Source organism: Notamacropus eugenii, chromosome 5 (assembly GCF_028372415.1).
Source record: "Notamacropus eugenii isolate mMacEug1 chromosome 5, mMacEug1.pri_v2, whole genome shotgun sequence".
Classification (NCBI taxonomy): domain Eukaryota; kingdom Metazoa; phylum Chordata; class Mammalia; order Diprotodontia; family Macropodidae; genus Notamacropus; species Notamacropus eugenii.
Window position 1 is genome coordinate 270774405 of NC_092876.1, and position 18965 is coordinate 270793369.

The window sequence follows — 18965 nt, forward strand, 5'->3', positions numbered from 1 at the left end:
ACTAGTTTCATTATTTTAAAAACATTTCCCTTAGTCTTTTTGCAATGCATAATTACAGGGGGTGCAAGATGTTTATGTTTTATAACAGGGTCTTTCCCAGGCTCCAGAAACACTCGTTTTAACTTTATTCCACTTCTTTCATAGTTCCCCAATCCTTGGCTAGACTGCTTGGATGTATGATGTTAGTTAGGGCAATGAGGTGGCACAATGGATAGAGTGCTGGCCCTGCCATTAGAGAGACCTAATTTCAAATTGACTACACAAGAAGAAGAGAATAAATGTTCTCTTCTAGTACATGTATTAGTATTCTCTGCTGTACTCATTCACAGAAACTGAAGGATGGTAATAACTACAGGAATAAAAGTTCATTGATAGATGCACATTCTCCTCCATGCCCACAAATGATGAGTTTTACTGCTTTGGCCTTGTATGATTGCTAGTGTTGACAGACCCTGAAACTTCTGTTATAGTAACAGGAAAATGAACCAAACATTTCTTCCCAGCGTAGGTGGAGCAGTTGCTCCAACCTCACCATATACTACTTCTTACAATCCTCCTTGGATTACCTGCCCCTTTGTTTCACCAGTTCTGTTTACTGGCAACTTTGGGTGAGAAAAAAAAGCCAAAAAGTACCTACTAAGAATTAAAAAGATGCATTAAAATAAAACTTGCTTTCACACCTCCATGAAAGTGAGCAGTATAGAAGTAATTACCAACTAGGAATTTAAATGATTCTCTGAACTAAACCCTTTCTGGGATTCATTTTTGTCAGCTATAGAATGATATTTTTGCTCAATTTCCTTATCTGTAAAAGGAAAACCTAAGGATTGCTGAATGAATAACAAAGTCAGAAAGTAAATGAAAATGCATCAGTGTGAGTCATGTTCTATAGGAAAGAAATTAATACTAAAATTTTCTTTGAAAAGAGAAGAACCATATTTAGCCTTGGCTAATACATGAACATACAAGCTTCAGTGTCTTGGATGTAATCCTGAATGCTCTGTGACTGGCAAGGCTGTTTTCTAAAAGATGCATAGGAAAATCAGAATAGGAATTTATTATGTATGTACCTTGGCTTTTTATACTAATTTCCTTAATGAAAATTGCTTTTTAAAATTAAGTTCATCTATTTCCTAACTAGAATATGGTTGGATTATTCCTGAATAGTAGTGTTATATTCATAATCATTCCCAGGATGATGTATGCTTTTTTGTCCATTTGTTTTGGTTTTGTCCAACTCTTCATGACCCCATTTGGGATTTTCTTATCAAAGTGGTTTGCCATTTCCTCCTCCAGCTCATTTTACAGATGAGGAAACTGAGGCAAGGGTTATTTGTTAACGTCACATAGTTAATAAGTATCTGAAGCCAGAAGATGAGTCTTCCTGACTCTAGGCCTGTTACTGTATCTACTGTGCCACACAACTCAAACACATGCAGAATGGTTATTCTTTCTCAATGGCAGTAACTGTTACTAAGTCTTTTTATGGATTTATCATTTATTTAGAAACTGAAAAGAACTCGGGCTAAAAGTTGCTCTCCTATATAGCTATTAAATGTTAAATGTATTATAACAAAGGAAATTTTCAAGAGTTCTCCCCAATGATGACTAAGGCAGAGAAAAATAAGCTGCTAACAGTGAATCCTGGAGCTGGATTAAAAGAACCAATAATTAGGAATGAAGATAGTCAGGAGCCAACTGAGTAATAGATTTTAAAGCAGGGGTCAGAAGTTAGCAGCCGGGGAAGTAGTATAATAAATATTACATAACTTGTATACAACTTGACTTCTAAAGATAATATGTAATCCTTCAGTAAATCCAACTAGTCTTTATCAAGCTATGTCCACCTGAGCTAAGAAACTATTGTACCGTAAGATTTTTTTAAGGACTAAAAAATCCTACAGTAAATCTCTCAAGTGGATGTTAGGTGACATTCAGAAAACAGTAATGGTTAGGTGAAAAAAATGTTGGTAGAAGAAAATTTCAAGTGCTCAGTTTGGTGTACCACATTTCTAGAAAACATGCCTGGGTCCTGACTGGGGAAAAAACGTTTCTAATGCCTCAATTCTTCCTTTCTTTTTGACAGGCATCTGATAATTCATTAAGACAGTAAGGAAACTGCCCAAAAAACAGTCAGCCAGAGATGTAGCTTTGAAGCAATAGGAGTAAGGGGTGGGGACTGAGGTGATCAACAAAACGTGCATACCTTTGGCAGGGTAGTACTAACTGCAAAAACAACCCCCCAAACCCATAATTGCTCCCCCTTCCTAACTCCACCTCCCTAGTTAATACTACATGAACACAAAAGTACAAGAGTTCTTTCTTAAATGTCTTTATAACAGTTAAAAATAGATTATACACTTAAAGAATTTAAATTTATCTAAACCCAAAGTAATGTAAACCACTCATACAATCTAAAAAGAGGTATAGATAGCCCTTACAGGGCAAATGTCAACTATTACTCCATAATATAGGCAATTTCCAATTATCCAAGGTAATGGATATAATTACAAGTTAGTATAACAGAAAGCAATGAACTGAAAGCTGGAGTTTCAATTCCTATTTTGCCTCTAATTTGTACATTATGTCTGAACCTCAGTTTCCTCATTTAAAATGGAGTGAGATTAGTTTGATCTTAAAACTACATTAGCTCTAAAATTCTATCATGTCTATTATTGACAGTCTGATAACACTCATTTACATTGGAATGTGGGATACATTAAATAATTTTTTCTTTGCCCAAGCATATAATCTAATTTTGTTAGGTAAGGCTGATGATGTACATCTCAGCATGGCAAAACAGATGGCAGAGAAACATCCCTAAACAATGGTAGGTAAAAGAGATATTAACCTCACATTGAACACTTGACCTGAGTGGAACCCAAACTGTATAATCAACTCAGATAAATCATAAAAATGTTAATTTAAAAATTTTTAAAGTCCTTAGAGATCAGTTATTCAGTAACCATATTTTGCAGATAAGGAAAATGAAGCCTAGAGGTTAGATGTGCCTAAAGACATATAAATAACTGAACAGTAAAGCCAACCCCTAACTCCTACGATTCTTAACACAGCTTAACCCTGATCATTTCAGCAACCAAACTGGGGCTATGACACTTCTCTATTTTGAATGAATAATGAATCTTACAAAAATTTAAAAATTTTTTACTTAGTATTTCTGTACAATGTATGTGAATTTTCTAAGCAGTTTATTTTAGTGCACTATTTATTCATAGTTAGAGCTAAAAGCTTTGTCTTGAATTCGTAAGACCATTCGTCGTGCATAAAAATCCCTATACTCCTCTGGTAGTTCATCAAGTGTTTTTAAGGCTCTGTCCAAAATCTGTATAGCTCTTGAGGCTGCTGTAGGATCTTTGTTTCCATAGGTGTCTGTCTTATCATAGCACTCAGAAGAAAGGTGCTTCCAAAAAACATTCACTCCTACTCCAAACTCTTCTGAAATCACATTATGGAACCATAAAGCTGGAGAAAGTTTAAAAAAATATATAAGTTAAAAATAAACTTGCAACTTAAAAAAACCAAAATGTCAGTGAAATATCACAAATTGAATGTAGCCAATGTAAGAAATAATTCCCACATCGAGCTTCCTTCGTTAGCACAATCCCAGCCTTTAATAGAATCACGTTAACTTTTGTGGAATGCCAACCAATTTAAAGTGTCAATGGCATAGTCCTTACTTTCCAAACCTTTGGCAAAAGCAAATTTTCCTTTTAACTTGAAAGGCTTAATAAAGTTCTATTTGTTTTGTAGTTCTGCAGTTTGGGCCTGTGGTTTTTTGTTACTTGTTTACATTTCTCCAGAATACAACCACATCAAAGCTCCTACTTTTGGTAGACAGGACATTTCCATTATTTGAGGAGTATCTCTGACCTTGGATTCAGTGCAGCAATCTGTTTCAGTTATAATTTGGTTTTTGTAACTTGGTTAAATTTGCATTTAATGTACCCTTCTTGGTTTTATATTTCTGTTGCGATTATAGTTGTCCTACTGCTTTTAGATCATTTAAAATAAAAACCAATAGTAAAGGCAAATATTTTGTGGGTGGAGAGGATGAATGAAATTTCATTACAGTTTTATGACTAAAGCATTTTTAGCAACTTGCTCCTCTACCAAATGGATATGAGGTTAGCTACTGGAATTTCAATTGAGCCTCAAAAACTCTCAGCATTAGAGGAATATAAAAATGCTACAGCAATATCCTAACAATTACAATTATAAAAATAATTATAACAAAATATATTTCAATAATATGAAATTGAGTATAGAAGAAACTTGGGAACTCACCCTCAAGAGTTCTTTTAAAAAGCACAATAATAATTTTGTTAATGTTACTTTTAAACACAATTTTGTTACACCGGAAGATGTAAATAGCACAAAATATATAGCATGTAAAAATTCAGTTCAATCTTCAAAATAAGGGGGGAAAAGTAGGTTTTTTTTTTCTTTTTAAATCATGTTGTGAATACTGAGGAAATTATGCAACAAAAGTACTACCAACTGAAAGTTGATGTACTATCTTGTTCTAAGGAACACGAAGCCTTTAACTAAATCATCACAGATATTTAAATTTTGGGTAATACTGTGAGTACTGGGGGGGAGGCCCCCTAAACAGTGCATATAGATAGTCACCAAAAATGTTTTTCACGTAATATTAATTCAACTATATAAGACACATTAAAAAACCCTAAATTTTGGTCTCAACTATGAGTGTATAATTCTTTTGAGTTAAAAAGCTTTAAGATTAATTACAGATGCAATTAATTAGATTACATTGCTCACCAAGTACATGAGGATGATATGGATTTTAAAAGTAAAGCTTGTTTATTGTACAAAGAAATGAGAACTCCTCAATCCACAAAAATAATGCATGTCAAAGGTACCAGAAATATTATGATTAGAAAAGACCAACATTATCAGAAGAGAAATATTCATGTTCTTTGACTAATTTCTTCTACAAGTAAGATATAAAAATCATTGGTAAATAAATTATATTCACAGGCTACGCAGAAAATTCATAAGACTATATGATTTTAAATAATCAAGGCATTTTCCTGCAGTTTTACCAAGCTGCTAGATAGCTGTATATATTCTTTTAATATATGACAAAGTAATTTTAGTTATATATTTTTAAATTAAGCTAGTCTCTCAAAAATGACATAATTTTGGAAGGCTCTGTCTTACTGCCAATCATCTAGGAAACACAGCATAAGATATAATTTTGTACTGTAAATGCAAACCAAGAGTGATGGACAAGGACACTGTTTATAAATAGCATGTTAGTGAATTTTAGAAATCTTACCAGGAATGAACAATACATCCCCTGCTTCAAGAACACATTCAAACCTTCTGGCTTTGAAAAATAGTGGGTATTTATTCAGATCTGGGTTATCCAAATTAAGCACCTCTGATTTAGTACCTGAAAAGTTATGAAAAAGATAATACAGATTTAACAAAGTTGTATTTTTTTTGTTAAAGCAATCACCAATACAAGTTTGAAACTGTGTTCTCTACTATATAGTGCAATTATGATGTTCACATTGGGAGAACAATTACTATTCTGCTGAAACCTAAGACAATTTTCAGTGACCTACCCTCCCATTACATCCACTGAGGCTGATGTAACATAATTAAAGTATGAATCCAATAATCTAGTTCTTCATATAGTCTATCATTACACATACACTCTTATACAAAGGAGACTACAATGAATCATAATTAGAAAGAAGCTCCAAGATTTTTTCTATTGAAATGCAGATTCAGGTCTCTAAAGAAATATAACTGAATAAACTAGACAGCAAAAATGTTGGCTTAAAGTATAATAGAATACATACCTGATAAATACAAATACTGGGCATCTCGAGGACTGAACAACACAACACGCTTTTTTCCTGTCACTTGGATTAAGAAATTATCCATAACCTAAAAGTCCAATAAGCACTATCAGTAACTTCTTAAAATGCAAAAACAAAAATCTGGGACTAATGGGATTTCATTAATCAAATCAAGAATTCATTCCAAATACTAGTCTTTAGCCCAAAGTTCTCTTTTAATCCATGCTTCAAAATACCTAAAATTCTTAACAATACAGGAGAGGTGAATTTGTATTCAGGACACAATGGTTCCTATAACCATCCTGTGATATTTTTGCATACGATTTTGGTGAAAAAAAGCAATGGCCCAGATGTTAGGGACTAGAGAATCAATAGGCTAGAACAACAGAGGCGCAGATTGTGGTCTTCACTTTACCTGTGGGTGACCTATAACACAGTATTAAGTCAATTTCTCTGTAGACTCAGTTTTTCTCTACAGAAAATGTGGGGTAATTAAAGCAACTCTACCTATCTAGGAGACAAAATGAGGGTGACAAATTCAAAGAATATACAGTAGAAAGCAAGTTATTTTTTAGTAAGCACTGTTGAGTTTTATTATACATAGTCAATCTGCCTTTACTTTCTTTAATTAAGTAGGCAAAACAGGGTTTCTAACTTCCTTTTATATGAAGTCAATCTGGAAAATTCACCAATGCAATTACTAATATAATTTGCAGTTTCCTGTTGATCCAAGTTACCCCCTTTTTGGTGTGAATTATTAAAAGTGCTAACATGCAGAGTGACATATTTGCCTACTAAAGCATTTTTTTAATCAAAAAGAGAAACCCACAATACAAATAATATGTATCACCTCTATCTAACCATTTCTCTTTCAGTCAACTAGAGGAACATTAATCTTTTTATCCACAAGGGCCTAATTATGCATTTTGCAGTTATAATTTAAATTTCCCAAATTTTTACTTGAAATTTAAATAAAGTTACACATTACTTTTTATATTCAGGTAAAGATTTAGTATGGCTATAAAAATTTAGAACAAATTCACAAGTATAATGCAATTATGTGAACCACTTTTAATAATCAGAAACTACATCATTTTCTACTACAGCAGCTAAGGGGACAAAACCATTTGGGCAACCATTCCCTTGACACATAAAGAAAAACCTATAACTGCTTGAAGCTGACTCTTGTTCTTATAAAATCTTTAAAATGAAACAGTCTAGATTTTAGTCCGTCTGATGTCACTGAAGAATGCTGAAAATCACCTGAGAAATCTGTAAGCTGAATTTAAAACAAAGTGATATGAGGCAGGAAACTATTCCTTTATATTATAGGAATTTTAAGTTTGACTTTAACACGTGTTGCAAAACTACTGCATGATAAACTGCCTCTTGCCCTGTCTCCACTCAGCTCCACCAAATTGGAAACAAAATCAAAAACAAAAATCCACCATCAGATTCTTCTATTTTCTGATTTTTAGACAGACATCTTGGGATAAGAAACATCAATAAAGTGAATGAATTACTACACAAATTAATATTCAGTGTACCATGCTGGATTGCCATGAGTTTTAAATTTCACATTTATGTTGCATACTTACATCATAGTGAGTCCAAAGCTGTAATCCTGCTGAACTAATACGAAAGACGCTAGAAAAGAATTGTTTCTTTTCAAAGAATTCTGGAATCTTGATATCTCCTTCTAATAAAGGAAACTGTTTTCTGATATCTGCAACATCCTGAATTGAGAGATGTTGGAAAAAAAAAATTGATGCCTGGTAGACTAATATAAAATACCATATGATGTGATTATGATTTCTTAAGCTATCTGTACAACTTCACACTTATGTCCATTAGGACAGAAAACTTAAATATTTCAATTTCTCTAGTATTGCTTTTGTCAACTAGATAAATTCTATTAAAAGATTTTAGACATCTTAATAAGCAAGCATTACATGAGCTTCTTTAACTGTAAATAGATTTAATCATATAAACTCTATGTTCTACCCCCTCTTACTTTCCAAAAATCATTTAGCAAACTGGACTACTACTATATCTAGAAAGAATTGCTCTTCAAGATCACTGATTTGGCTTCTTATCACCAAACCCAGGGATCTTTTTTTCATGTCCTCACCCTCACTACCTCCACTCCGTTGTCATCTTCTTGTCCTTTAAATATGTGTATTCTCAAGGGTTCTGTCCTAGGCCCTCTTCTCCCCTTTACAATGTTTCCCTTGGTTATCTCCTCCATTCTCATGGCTTCATGTATAATAAAGTATTATGCAGATGATTTCCAAGTCTTTGTCTCTACTCCCAACATGTCCCCGGAGTTCCAGTACAATATATTTACAATTGCTGACTAGATATCTCCATTGGGATATCCTCAGTATGTTTAAAATAGTGCTTATCACTTCTCTCCTAAATCTATTCCTTTCCCTGACTTTTCTATTTAGGTCATTTTCTATGTGGCCTTCTAGGTCCTCAAGTGTGGCCCTTTGACTGAATCCAAACTTCACAGAACAAATCCCCTTAATAAAAGGATTTGTTCAGTAAAACTTGGACTCAGTCTAAAGGCTGCACCCAAGGACCTAGAAGGCCACATGTGGCCTCGATGGCACAGGTTTCCCATCCCCAATAGGCTAATGGCACCAACAGTCTTTTAGGTTTATATCTTTGCAGTTATCTTTGGTCTTCCTCTCTTTCTCACCACAACATATCTAAACAATTTACAAATCCTTTGATTCTACTTCCCCATCCTTTCCTATCCAGCCCTACCTCTCTACTCTTTACTACAACCAGCTAAGTAAGACTCTAGTGGTATCTTACCCAGCCTAACTGGCCCATCATGCACTTAATCTATCACTTCTTCAATCCATTCTCTCCAGAGCTATTTTAATAATCTGCCTAACAAGCTACTATGATCATGTTATGCCTCAACTCAAAAAACTTCAGTGGATCCCCAGAGGAAGGTACAAATTTCTAATTCTAGCATTCAAATCTCTCCCTCATACTACTCTCCTTCATGTAGTCTACATTCCAACCATACAGTTTTGTCTGTCTCAGTTCTCATTCTGTCTTCTCCAGTCTTCTTTTGCTTACACCAATCAGTCAGCATCACTGCCTCCCAGTCTGTTAAATATCTCCCTTTCTTCAAACCTCACCTAAAATATCACCTCTACTTTGGCTTGTCCTTTCATCACCATTAAATCACAAGCTCCTTGAGAACAAAGCTGGCATTGCATCTGTCTTCACTTAGGCCTCACCACATATGAGGTACTTAACAGTTGTTGAATTGAAATCATCAAAATCAACTTTAATGGACTGACTTTAGAAATATAGTCTGCCGATTTTTTTCTGGGAATCCAATCACTAGGTGGCGATGCTGAGTTAATAAGAGGAACAGGAAAACTTACACAAGGGTTCGAGAAGCTGGTTGAAACAACAATCTCTGTCTGAAAGTGATGAATAAATCATGAAAGAGGATGAAAAATAAAGGTACTCCCTAAACCACAGTCACAGGATCAGAACTACAAATTATGTGAAGGGTTATAAAAGGAGAGGATTGCTTATAAGATGTATACAAAAATACTATATCTAATGAACTGCATCTCCTAGGTAAGTATATCGCATAACCTCTCTAGAGCCCTCTTCTAATTTTAACAATTTGTAAAGAAATCAATCCTAAACTCTCCAGCTTAATAAAACTCTTATTCCAACCTTTCTATCAATGGAGAGCAGATAATTAGCACTCTCCTTGAATGGCAGACCAAGTTTTATTCTTCCAGTCTGGGAGTTATACAGATAAATCTCTTTTGGTGAGACTCAAGAAAGGAAATTTTCGTCCTTTAGTAAAGGTTTAACCAATGAAGCCATTTCTTAATTTTTCAAACAATCGGAGATATAAATATACTTACACTTATATTTATTCATTATTATATTTTATATGTAAAAATATATTTTACTTCAGTTGAAGAATTATGCTAAATTAATTATTCTTTTAAGAATTAGCTGTAGGAGGGATTTCTGGGAACTCAAAAGTTTAGAACTAGGTAAATCATTTTGTTTGGAGAAATGAGCCAACATAATAAGCAGCAAAAACATGGGAGAATAAAATTTGCAAGAGGCCTGCATGGGTCTTGGCTACATGGCTCATTTTGGCAAAGGTAGAAGAGGTGATTTTTAACATCAAGGGGACTGGGCAAAAAGATATGCTAGTACTTCCCCTACTTCACTTCAATGGCACTCTAACCAAGCCTTCCAAGGTTAGTCACAATCTCCCCTAAGACCTTTTAAGAACAAACTTTTTCAGCTCCTTGATGCATTTACCATGTAATATTGTGTAATATGGTTTCTATATTTGTATTGTTCCCTTCTAGACTAAAAGATTCAAGAGGGAAAGGAATGAATCAATCTAAACTTTCTCTCTCTCCCCCTGTCCCTGGCACAGTTCAACACTTTTTAAATGAATACTGCTGAATTACTGAACGAATTGCTCTTTTGGTGCTGAAATTCTCACCTTTCTAGGATCTTCACCAAGTGATCTCAAGTAGTACTTCTCATCCTTAACAGACACCCCCAGAAAAGAAATTATACTAACATTAATTTTTAAATGCACATGAATTGGAAAATAAAGAAGTTATTTTATTAGGTTCACTTTAAAACAATCTAGTCAAATAGCTTTTATAAGTTAAGTAATTTTACTGTTTTACCCTTTCTACTAATGCTCTCTGGTGGCTATCTGAAGAAATATAAAAATCAAATCATGCTAATGAATGAGTGTAGGTAACACTAAGTAAAACTCATCAAAGGAATCAAAGGATAAAATTTACTTTATTTCATTTTGAGATGTAAACCACAAATTATTATTTTATTTGTGATATTTAGTAATATCACAAAAAATTCCATTTCTATTACATAGTATTGTAATAACAAAAAAAATTGTATTTTTCCCTCTTTTTATACCCCCAGCACTTAGGACAATGCACATAGTAAGTGCTTAATAAACACTGACTGATTATCATTAAAATAATTTTTCAAAGACTGATACTTAACATTTGATTAAGAATTTCAGAAAACCCTAAACCATATAAACCTCTTCTCAAAATGCAAAAGTTTGGGTTCAGTCAAAGGGCTACACTTGAGGACATAGAGGGTCCCATGTGGCCTTGAGGCCTCAGTTCTCCACCCCTGGACTAGAGCCAATAAAGACTCAGTGAGCAAAATGTAAGCTGAAAAAGTAGACTACTGTTTTAACTACACTAAGCAATGTTTTAAAATCAGTTCTCTCAATATATAGATACCACTACATGATAATGAAACTAGTTTGAAAGCAAGTACCTCTGAAATAAAGAACTCCTTGTGCTTGTTTTCTGCTGCCCTTTGTACAAACTTGTCAAAAGGCAAAGTTCTGAAATACATACAAAAGAATACTTGAAATTAGTCAGAGAACTAATAATGATCTAGGAGCTATAATAATAGGATTTTTAGTATTAATGTTTTCCACTTTAAAGTATACGGTAATTTAAGATACAGAAAAAAGCGAAACCTATAGGTAAGCAATTCAGTATGGAGAATCTTAAATTAGGGAACAAATATGGGTCATGTTACTCTAAATTCTGGAATTATGAATCAACTAATTCTTCTGTTTCACCTTTCCTTCTCCAACTTATCTACTTAAGGAACAGCTCTACACTACTAAAAATATGTACGTTTCCTGGTCATGGCTCCTATTTCCTTTCCTGCAATGAAACAGGCCTAGTAGTGACTGCATGGCAAGTGGTACTAGCTGGCTGGTAGAAAACTGGTGTTTAATGGAGATGAAGATCCCCTTTTGTTATTGTTACTAGGTAGAGAAGCCAATCTACAGGCCAAGCACCCAAGTACCCAGACTGCTTGGTACTTCTCACCTCCTGTGCAATAGCCTGAACCAAGCCCTGTCATGACACTAATTTGTCTCCCCAAAGAGAATCCCAAGGACCCTCTGCTGTCTGTAGTGACTACATGTGTATTGAGTGCCAAAGAGTCCAAATCAAAGGGGAGAGTGATCATATAGAAAAGCCATCAACAGTGGCTCAGACCTGAGGAAGCAGTGACTTTGTATTTCCTGGTGGAATATTCTACTCACTAAGGGGAATGAGACCAGGAAAATCTTCCATAGGAGTTGAATCCTATGAAACAGAAGAGATAGACTGCTCAGGAAGTTCCTTAGATTCTTCTCATCCACCCCTTTTAAGGTCTTGGCTCCTATGGCTTTTAAAAAAGCTTTTCCATGTATGGCTCCATCCAAGCAAGCTGGAGGTTCACATAGCTCCCAGTATATCTCACTGAGTATACCATTATCCTGCCATGCATTCAGACACACTGGTGTTCAACAGTTTACAAGACAACACCAAAAGCACATACATAAAGAGCATGTCCAGTGCACTCACTGCCACGATCACTTCCTTAGAAGGCAGCTGTAGAAAAGTCCCTGTGTGGCTAGGAAACACTGAGTCTGAGGCTTGCTGACCTCTCAATCATTGAGCAAGTTGTAGAAGGGCTTCTTACACATTAAGTAGTTGGTATTGCCCTGGAAACAGCAAGATGGCAGGAACAGGACTGTGGTCACAGTGGCAGAAACAATACAAGACTTGCACTGTCTCTGAGCTCTTTGTTTACTTGCCACCAATCACATGAGGTGACAAAACTGATACTTTTTGGGGACATGTTCCCAAAACTGTGTATTCAGTGACTGAATCATGGCTAAGTCAACAGAATAGTCTTGTTTACAACCAAAGAATGGCTGCTGAAGGTTTTACAATTATAGATTTGAAATAGTATTTTCTATTTTATAGGTTCATAATAAAATTATAGATATTGAAAGATTTTCATTTTCAGGCAGGCAGTATATTTACCTATGTTTATATGTAGTGCCAAGGCAATTAACTATTTCTTAACAGCTTTGGTTAAGTAGTTTGATAGTAGGGAGACAATATTGTCAAAATTATGATTTTTAATTACTGGAGAATTTCATTATCTATGCTTTATTATAATGGATAATCAAGACTTAGTTGTACTGCCTGTATATGACTATATAAAAAGCATACAGGTAAAAAACAATTTAGGATTTTACATATTTTTAGAACAAATTCTAAACAGCTTAAAAGATCTGACGAGAGGTGAAGGTAATTCATAATGACTGTTCAAACATCATGTGATTATATTTTTGGCATTTACCCCTCTTGAAAACAAACATCATTAACTACAGGCTACAAACATTCATCATTCCAGAAGGATTTTTTCTTACTCCTTTAATGAGAAGTAAACAGTGCTTACTGTTTCTTAGAGAAGCCTGCAGCAATTAAATCCAATTTGTGCCCTATTATAGATGAAAACCATAATGGTGAGAAATTCAAAGGCACCAAGAATTGAAGAATGCTTTGGCAGCTTAAAACTCTAATGAGAAAGGAATGGCTCAGGACATTAGAAGCTCTGTTTGACTGTCTCTAAACCAAAGTCTTGGTGAACCTGCATGGTATTTCAGGAGCCTGGGAACTGCATGTGCTCAAAATTCTGAGTCAGTGTATTTTTGAACCTAATATTGTTAATGAAATCCATGGATACAAATGAATCTATCTTATGACAGCATTTAAAACTTCTAAGTTTAAATATTTAGCAGAATTTGCCTGTGGAAAATATGAGAAATATCACAAAATGATCTGAAACTAATTCCCTTCAACTTTTTTAAATGAATAAAAAACTTGCAAAACTTCTGTTACCAAGAAAACTTTCTTTTAATAATAAGTAAAAGATGGTACTTTAAAATACTCTTCCCATGGTATGCAGAAAATAATTCAAAACTAGTTTTCTCTCCTGTTGCCAGACCAGGAAAACATCTGAAGGCACAGTCCTCACAGTCCAATCCTACAATGCATCGAGATATGTAAAACTGAAAAGCGATTTTAATTCTATTTTTAAGACATAGTCAAGCTAGCAGAGGTTTAATACTCTCCTATCTGAACTCCTTACCCTGGTAACTTTATCCTTCACCAGCCTTCTGGAGAAACTTGCCTAAAGATTAAGCTTTTGTCTTGTAATTACTTCCACCCAATTTTTTTTTAGATTGTAAATGTATACCAAGACTTGATATGGTCAGCACAGTCTCATGGATAAAGAGAAACATCTGAAAGAATTCACCATCTAGAGGGAATGCCCTCTCAACTTGGGCTAGATCTCCTCCCTGACAGTGGGGATTATCTTTGGTAATTTATGTTTTATGCCTTGCTTGATATTATCAGCAGGTCAATCAAGGTTATCTTTATTGTTATATATTTTAAAGAACTTTGCATAATTTTGACATAAAGCTCAGGAGACATGTTTTCAAAGAAGACTCTTTAAGGCAACATTTTACTCTGTCAACCATTAGGTTTTTTATAGTCAACAAATCTTGTATTCTCTGCATCTTTCAATCTACATAATGGCAAGATGTAGTCTGTAAAATACCACCTTTAAAGTCTGTCTATTCTCTTCTAATAGCTTTATCAAGGATACCCTTGATGTATGTTGAATTTTCTGGTATGGCCTTATGACCCTCACTCTGAGGTCCCCTTCCAGCTCAAAGTCTATAATCTTATGAACCCATGAAACAAACGAAAAAACCCTGTGTGTTTGTGTGCATGTATGTATACATAGATAAAGCTATATAAATCTTAAAAGACTATATAAAGGTGACCTATTATAATGCACTATTATACAATAATGATTATTATTATATATTATAATTACATGATTATAATATTATATTATTATAATCTATTATTATTTTGCATTTTTCAGATAAGGAAATAAAATCACAGAGACAGGTAACTAACCCAGGATAAGTAAATGACTGAGATAGGACTTGAAGCTAGGACTCCTAGGGCTCTAAAAGCGCAAATGTCTAAGACATTAGCAAAAATTCCTTTATCTGAAATGAGACTAGAAGGAAGACATCAAATTTTGTCACTATGAATGTAAGCTTTTTAGAATTCCTAGAATCTTTCAAAAGTCAGGTCAAGGTCTGAGTTCAAATCTAGCCTCAGATACTTAGTAGTTCTGTGGCCTTTAGTAGTTCTTAGTAATCCATTTAATCCTGTTTGCCTCAGTTTCTCCCACTGTAAAATGGGGATCACGATAGCACCTACCTTCCAGGACTGCAGTATGGAACAAATGAGATAACATTTGTAAAGTGCTTAGCACACTGCCTGGCACACAGTAAGTGCGAGGTAAGTGTTACCTATTCTTACTATTGTTGGTTGTTCAGTACAGTGCCTTCCCTTCATAAGAATTAACTAGTATTTATTTTGTATATACTTTCTTTGTGCTTATGGTCTTGTCAGGATCTAAGAACCTTTGTCACTTCAGCACCTTCGTGCCTGGCACAAAGTGACATGTAATAATTGCCTGGGCTTGAATGTTTGATGCAGTTTTTCATAAACATAAAAAGAGTTACAAATTCTTCACCTTTTAATAACCTCACTTTCTTTAACTTTTCCTTCTAATTAATGTTAACATTTGTTTCAATTATAATTACAGTATGATTTTTTTTTTAAGGAAATAAGGTTTACTGAGATTTCTTTAGCAGAATTTGCCCTTAATTTTTTTTTTCCAAATCCCTGCCCAAGGTCCACTGATTTTAAATGATCTTTATTACAACAGAATCTCACCACAACAGAAAAACCTGAAGAAACTGTGTTGTAATGAATATCATTTAAATTAAGTGGACCATGGGCTGAGGTCTGGAATGTTGTTGGGTTGGGGTTTTTTTGTTTGTTTTTTGGGGGTTTTTTTGTGGGCAAATCCTGTTAAAGAAATAATAGTAAATCTTATTTTCTTTAAAAAAAATACTTATGCTATAACTATAACTGGAACTTTCAGGTTGTGAGGGGAAGGCACTAAGAATGGTACAGAAGACTTGAGAGAAGAAGAAATTTGAAGCAACTGCTGTGGGTGGTTCTCAAGAATCAATTAGAAAAGAGTAAAAGGAATGCTTTGCCCTGCATTTTATTTATTATTTGCCCTGCCCTGAAAAAGTGAGGCTTTTTCAGATTATATATTATACACCTGTGATGGACCCAGGCAGTGTAGCTGTGAGACTTCTTCCAGCATTCCTCACAGTGAGGACCAAGAATAGGTTTAGGAAGAGATATGCTTTGATAGGAAGTTTATGAAAAGTAATTTAAGAATTCTGGATCATGAAAGTGGAATATTTGTAGGTTATGGCAACATCAAGGGTGTGACCACTCCTTTGTGGAAGAAGTGGATGAGAAGTAAGCAGGTCATAGGGAACTATGGAGATTGAAGAACTAGGATGCTAAACTGTTTGAGGGAACATCTACCATGATGATGAAGGTAGTAAAAAGACAACAGTCATACTGGAGTGGAAGGTGGTGAGTCAGCCACTGAACTATACTACTTATATAACTATTCCTTTACTATATAAAAATAGTAACGGGCTACTTTATACTCTTTATAAGGAGCAGAACAAGAATAAATGCACTTTGATTCAGAGGACCTGGAAATTTTGTTGGGGGACCTGGGTTTGAGTACCAGCTAACACAAGGTTATGACCTTTGACGTGTCCCTTAGCTTCTCAGTTCCCTCATCTTTAAAATGATGATCACAATATTTGCACAACCCATCTCATGGGGGTTATTGTGAAAATCAAATCAGATCATGCACAGCACTCTTCAAAATTTTTTTAAAAAGTCAATTATTACTTTAATCAATGTAAAATTAAAGCACTGAACTAGATAATCTCTAATGTTCTTTCCATTTCTAAATATGTAATCTTAGTACTAAATAGCACTGTGAAGGACTTAACTGAGAAGTTATTTTTCAACTGTGAATACTGATAAAAATTACAGTAGACTGGAGAAAACTGAAATTTGCTTTAAAGGAGAGATTCTCATCTGGCTAAAATCAATCAATAAGTACTGAGTGCCTACCACATGCCCAGGTTTAAATGTAAACTGAAAATTTAAGTAGAAGAAAGAACTTTTTACAAGGTACATTTCAACTGATTCTGGTAAATCCCTGAAAGAAATCTAATCAAAGGATATCCTATTTAAATGAATCTTTATGACATAAATTTAGATTTTTTTTAAAGCCTTGACCTTGAAAAATCAGTAACGCATTTGTATATATGAATAATCAAAACAGACTAATAAAGCACAAAAATGCTTACAATATTTTCCAAAGTTATTTGTATCCCCACAATAAACCTTAGAAGTGAATACCTATACACAAAATTCTTACTGATGAAGTCCATCTGTGGAACTGCAGAAACATGAATTTTCACTTCTTCAGTTCCTCCTAGTTGGCTGATGTAATCCACTGTCCATCTGGAAGTACATGACCCAAGATCAATTCCTTTCAGCACTACTGGCTTTCTCTGTTGATTATCAAAATAAAAAGAATATGAATAATTGTATTATAGTTTAATATCACTGAAATAAAACAAGATATTTAAAAATTAGGTTCAAAAATGATTTAATGATATTATTAATAGCATTTTGGTCCTCTTTGAGAATAAAGGACAACAACCAACCAATGGCATATAGGGATATAAAAAAATTTACTATCTTATTGAGTAATAACAATATCTCTATTTTGTTTTTTAGTGTTTTAGTTTCTACACCATGTAATATTGCCCTAACATCACACTCTACCATCCCATTGGGAAACTCCATTACTATTTCACTATAATATCATTTGTCCAATCATCCATTTGTAACATTGTTCCTATGGAACTATCTTGTGTGATTTTTCCTAATATCTTGTGCCTTTGTGGTACCAATCAATTATGTCAGATTGGGTATAACTTTCCAAAGCACCTTCAGAACAGGATAGTAGTATATTATATAACTATTTTAAAAAAAGAAACTGAACCTCAGACAAATCAAATGCTTTGCAAAAGGTCACAAAGCAAATGTTAGTAGAGATGAGTCCTGAACTACTACACTGCCTTCTAGTAAGCTGCCTTTATTTAACTCAAGGGAAAAGTGTAATTGCACCTCATATTCTTATTTTAAAGTACAAGGATAGCATCTTAATAAAATCAGAAACTATTCTGAGTGCATGCAATGGTGCTGTGACAAAATTACTACACTTGGACTTAGAAGACCTACATTCTATTTCTACTTCAGCAAGTAAGCTGACCTCCTCTGGGTTTGTTTCTTCATCTGTAAAAGGAAGGTGCCCTATTACATGATTTCCAAAATCCTATCCAGATTTAAATCCTATTAACTCTATAACTTTAGGGGCCAAGTATAGCTTTTCATTTAAAAAAAAAGAACGCCTCAGAACTAATAGCTGATGTTTATATAGCATTTTAAAGTTCGCAGAGTATTTTAGATATAATCTTAGAATGTATACCTAATGACAACCTTGTAAGAAAGACATTTACATGTATTATTATTATTTCTCCTTTAGAAATGAGGCAACTCAGGCTCAGAAATGTTGTGATACACCTATGACTACACAGCTAATACTTGTCAAACATGAGAATTTAAACCCAGTTCATCAAATTTAGGACTCTATTCACAACATTCTGCTGCCTGTCTTTATGATTACCAGGGGAACTTGGTCCTCTTCTGCTGGCTTTAAGTATACTTGGGTGCTATTGATCAATAAATATTTATTAAGGGCTTACTATATGCCAAGCACTGCATTAAACACTGGAGATACAAAAAGAGGCAAGTAAACATATATTTACAAAACAAGCTTTATGCAAGATAAATAGGAAATAATTAACAGAGGGAAGACACTACAATAAGAGATCTGGAGAAGGTGGAATTTTAGTTGGAACTTAAAGAATGCCAGGGAGGTCAGTTCTTAAGTTTCTCAGGATTGAAAGTAAGTCAGTTATTGTCTATCCAGGAGGCATCATCTAGATTGTTTTTTATGTGACTTAAAAATTAAATTAGAATGAACTGATCCAAAAGACATCAAAGTTCTCTGTGGCCCATGCTCAACCTTTTCTCAGCTGAAATACAGGTCAAGAAGGGTAGTGCAGGTAAATATAAGCCACAGGGCAAAGAAAGAGATGAATGAAAGAGAAGAAAAGTAAAAGTACGATGGGGACAAATCATGATGGCT

The 18965-nt window shown here is 34.3% G+C and overlaps 1 protein-coding gene across 3 annotated transcripts in view; it reads right to left on the reverse strand.

Moving 5' to 3' along the window:
* Positions 1–3149: 3149 nt before the first annotated feature.
* Positions 3150–18965, reverse strand: part of TYW5 (tRNA-yW synthesizing protein 5) — a 158277-nt gene continuing 142461 nt past the window's right edge. For 2 of the 3 annotated variants that reach the window (XM_072612813.1, XM_072612811.1), the window contains exons 2-8: positions 17105–17259; positions 11187–11256; positions 10366–10410; positions 7451–7588; positions 5853–5940; positions 5321–5437; positions 3150–3483 (exon numbers count right to left, since the gene is read on the reverse strand). In XM_072612813.1, the coding sequence (XP_072468914.1) occupies positions 3227–3483; positions 5321–5437; positions 5853–5940; positions 7451–7588; positions 10366–10410; positions 11187–11256; positions 17105–17136 (747 nt within the window). In that variant the 5' untranslated portion in view covers positions 17137–17259 and the 3' untranslated portion in view covers positions 3150–3226. The remainder of the gene's footprint in view (positions 3484–5320; positions 5438–5852; positions 5941–7450; positions 7589–10365; positions 10411–11186; positions 11257–17104; positions 17260–18965) is intronic. The other variant, XM_072612812.1, reaches the window with a different exon arrangement.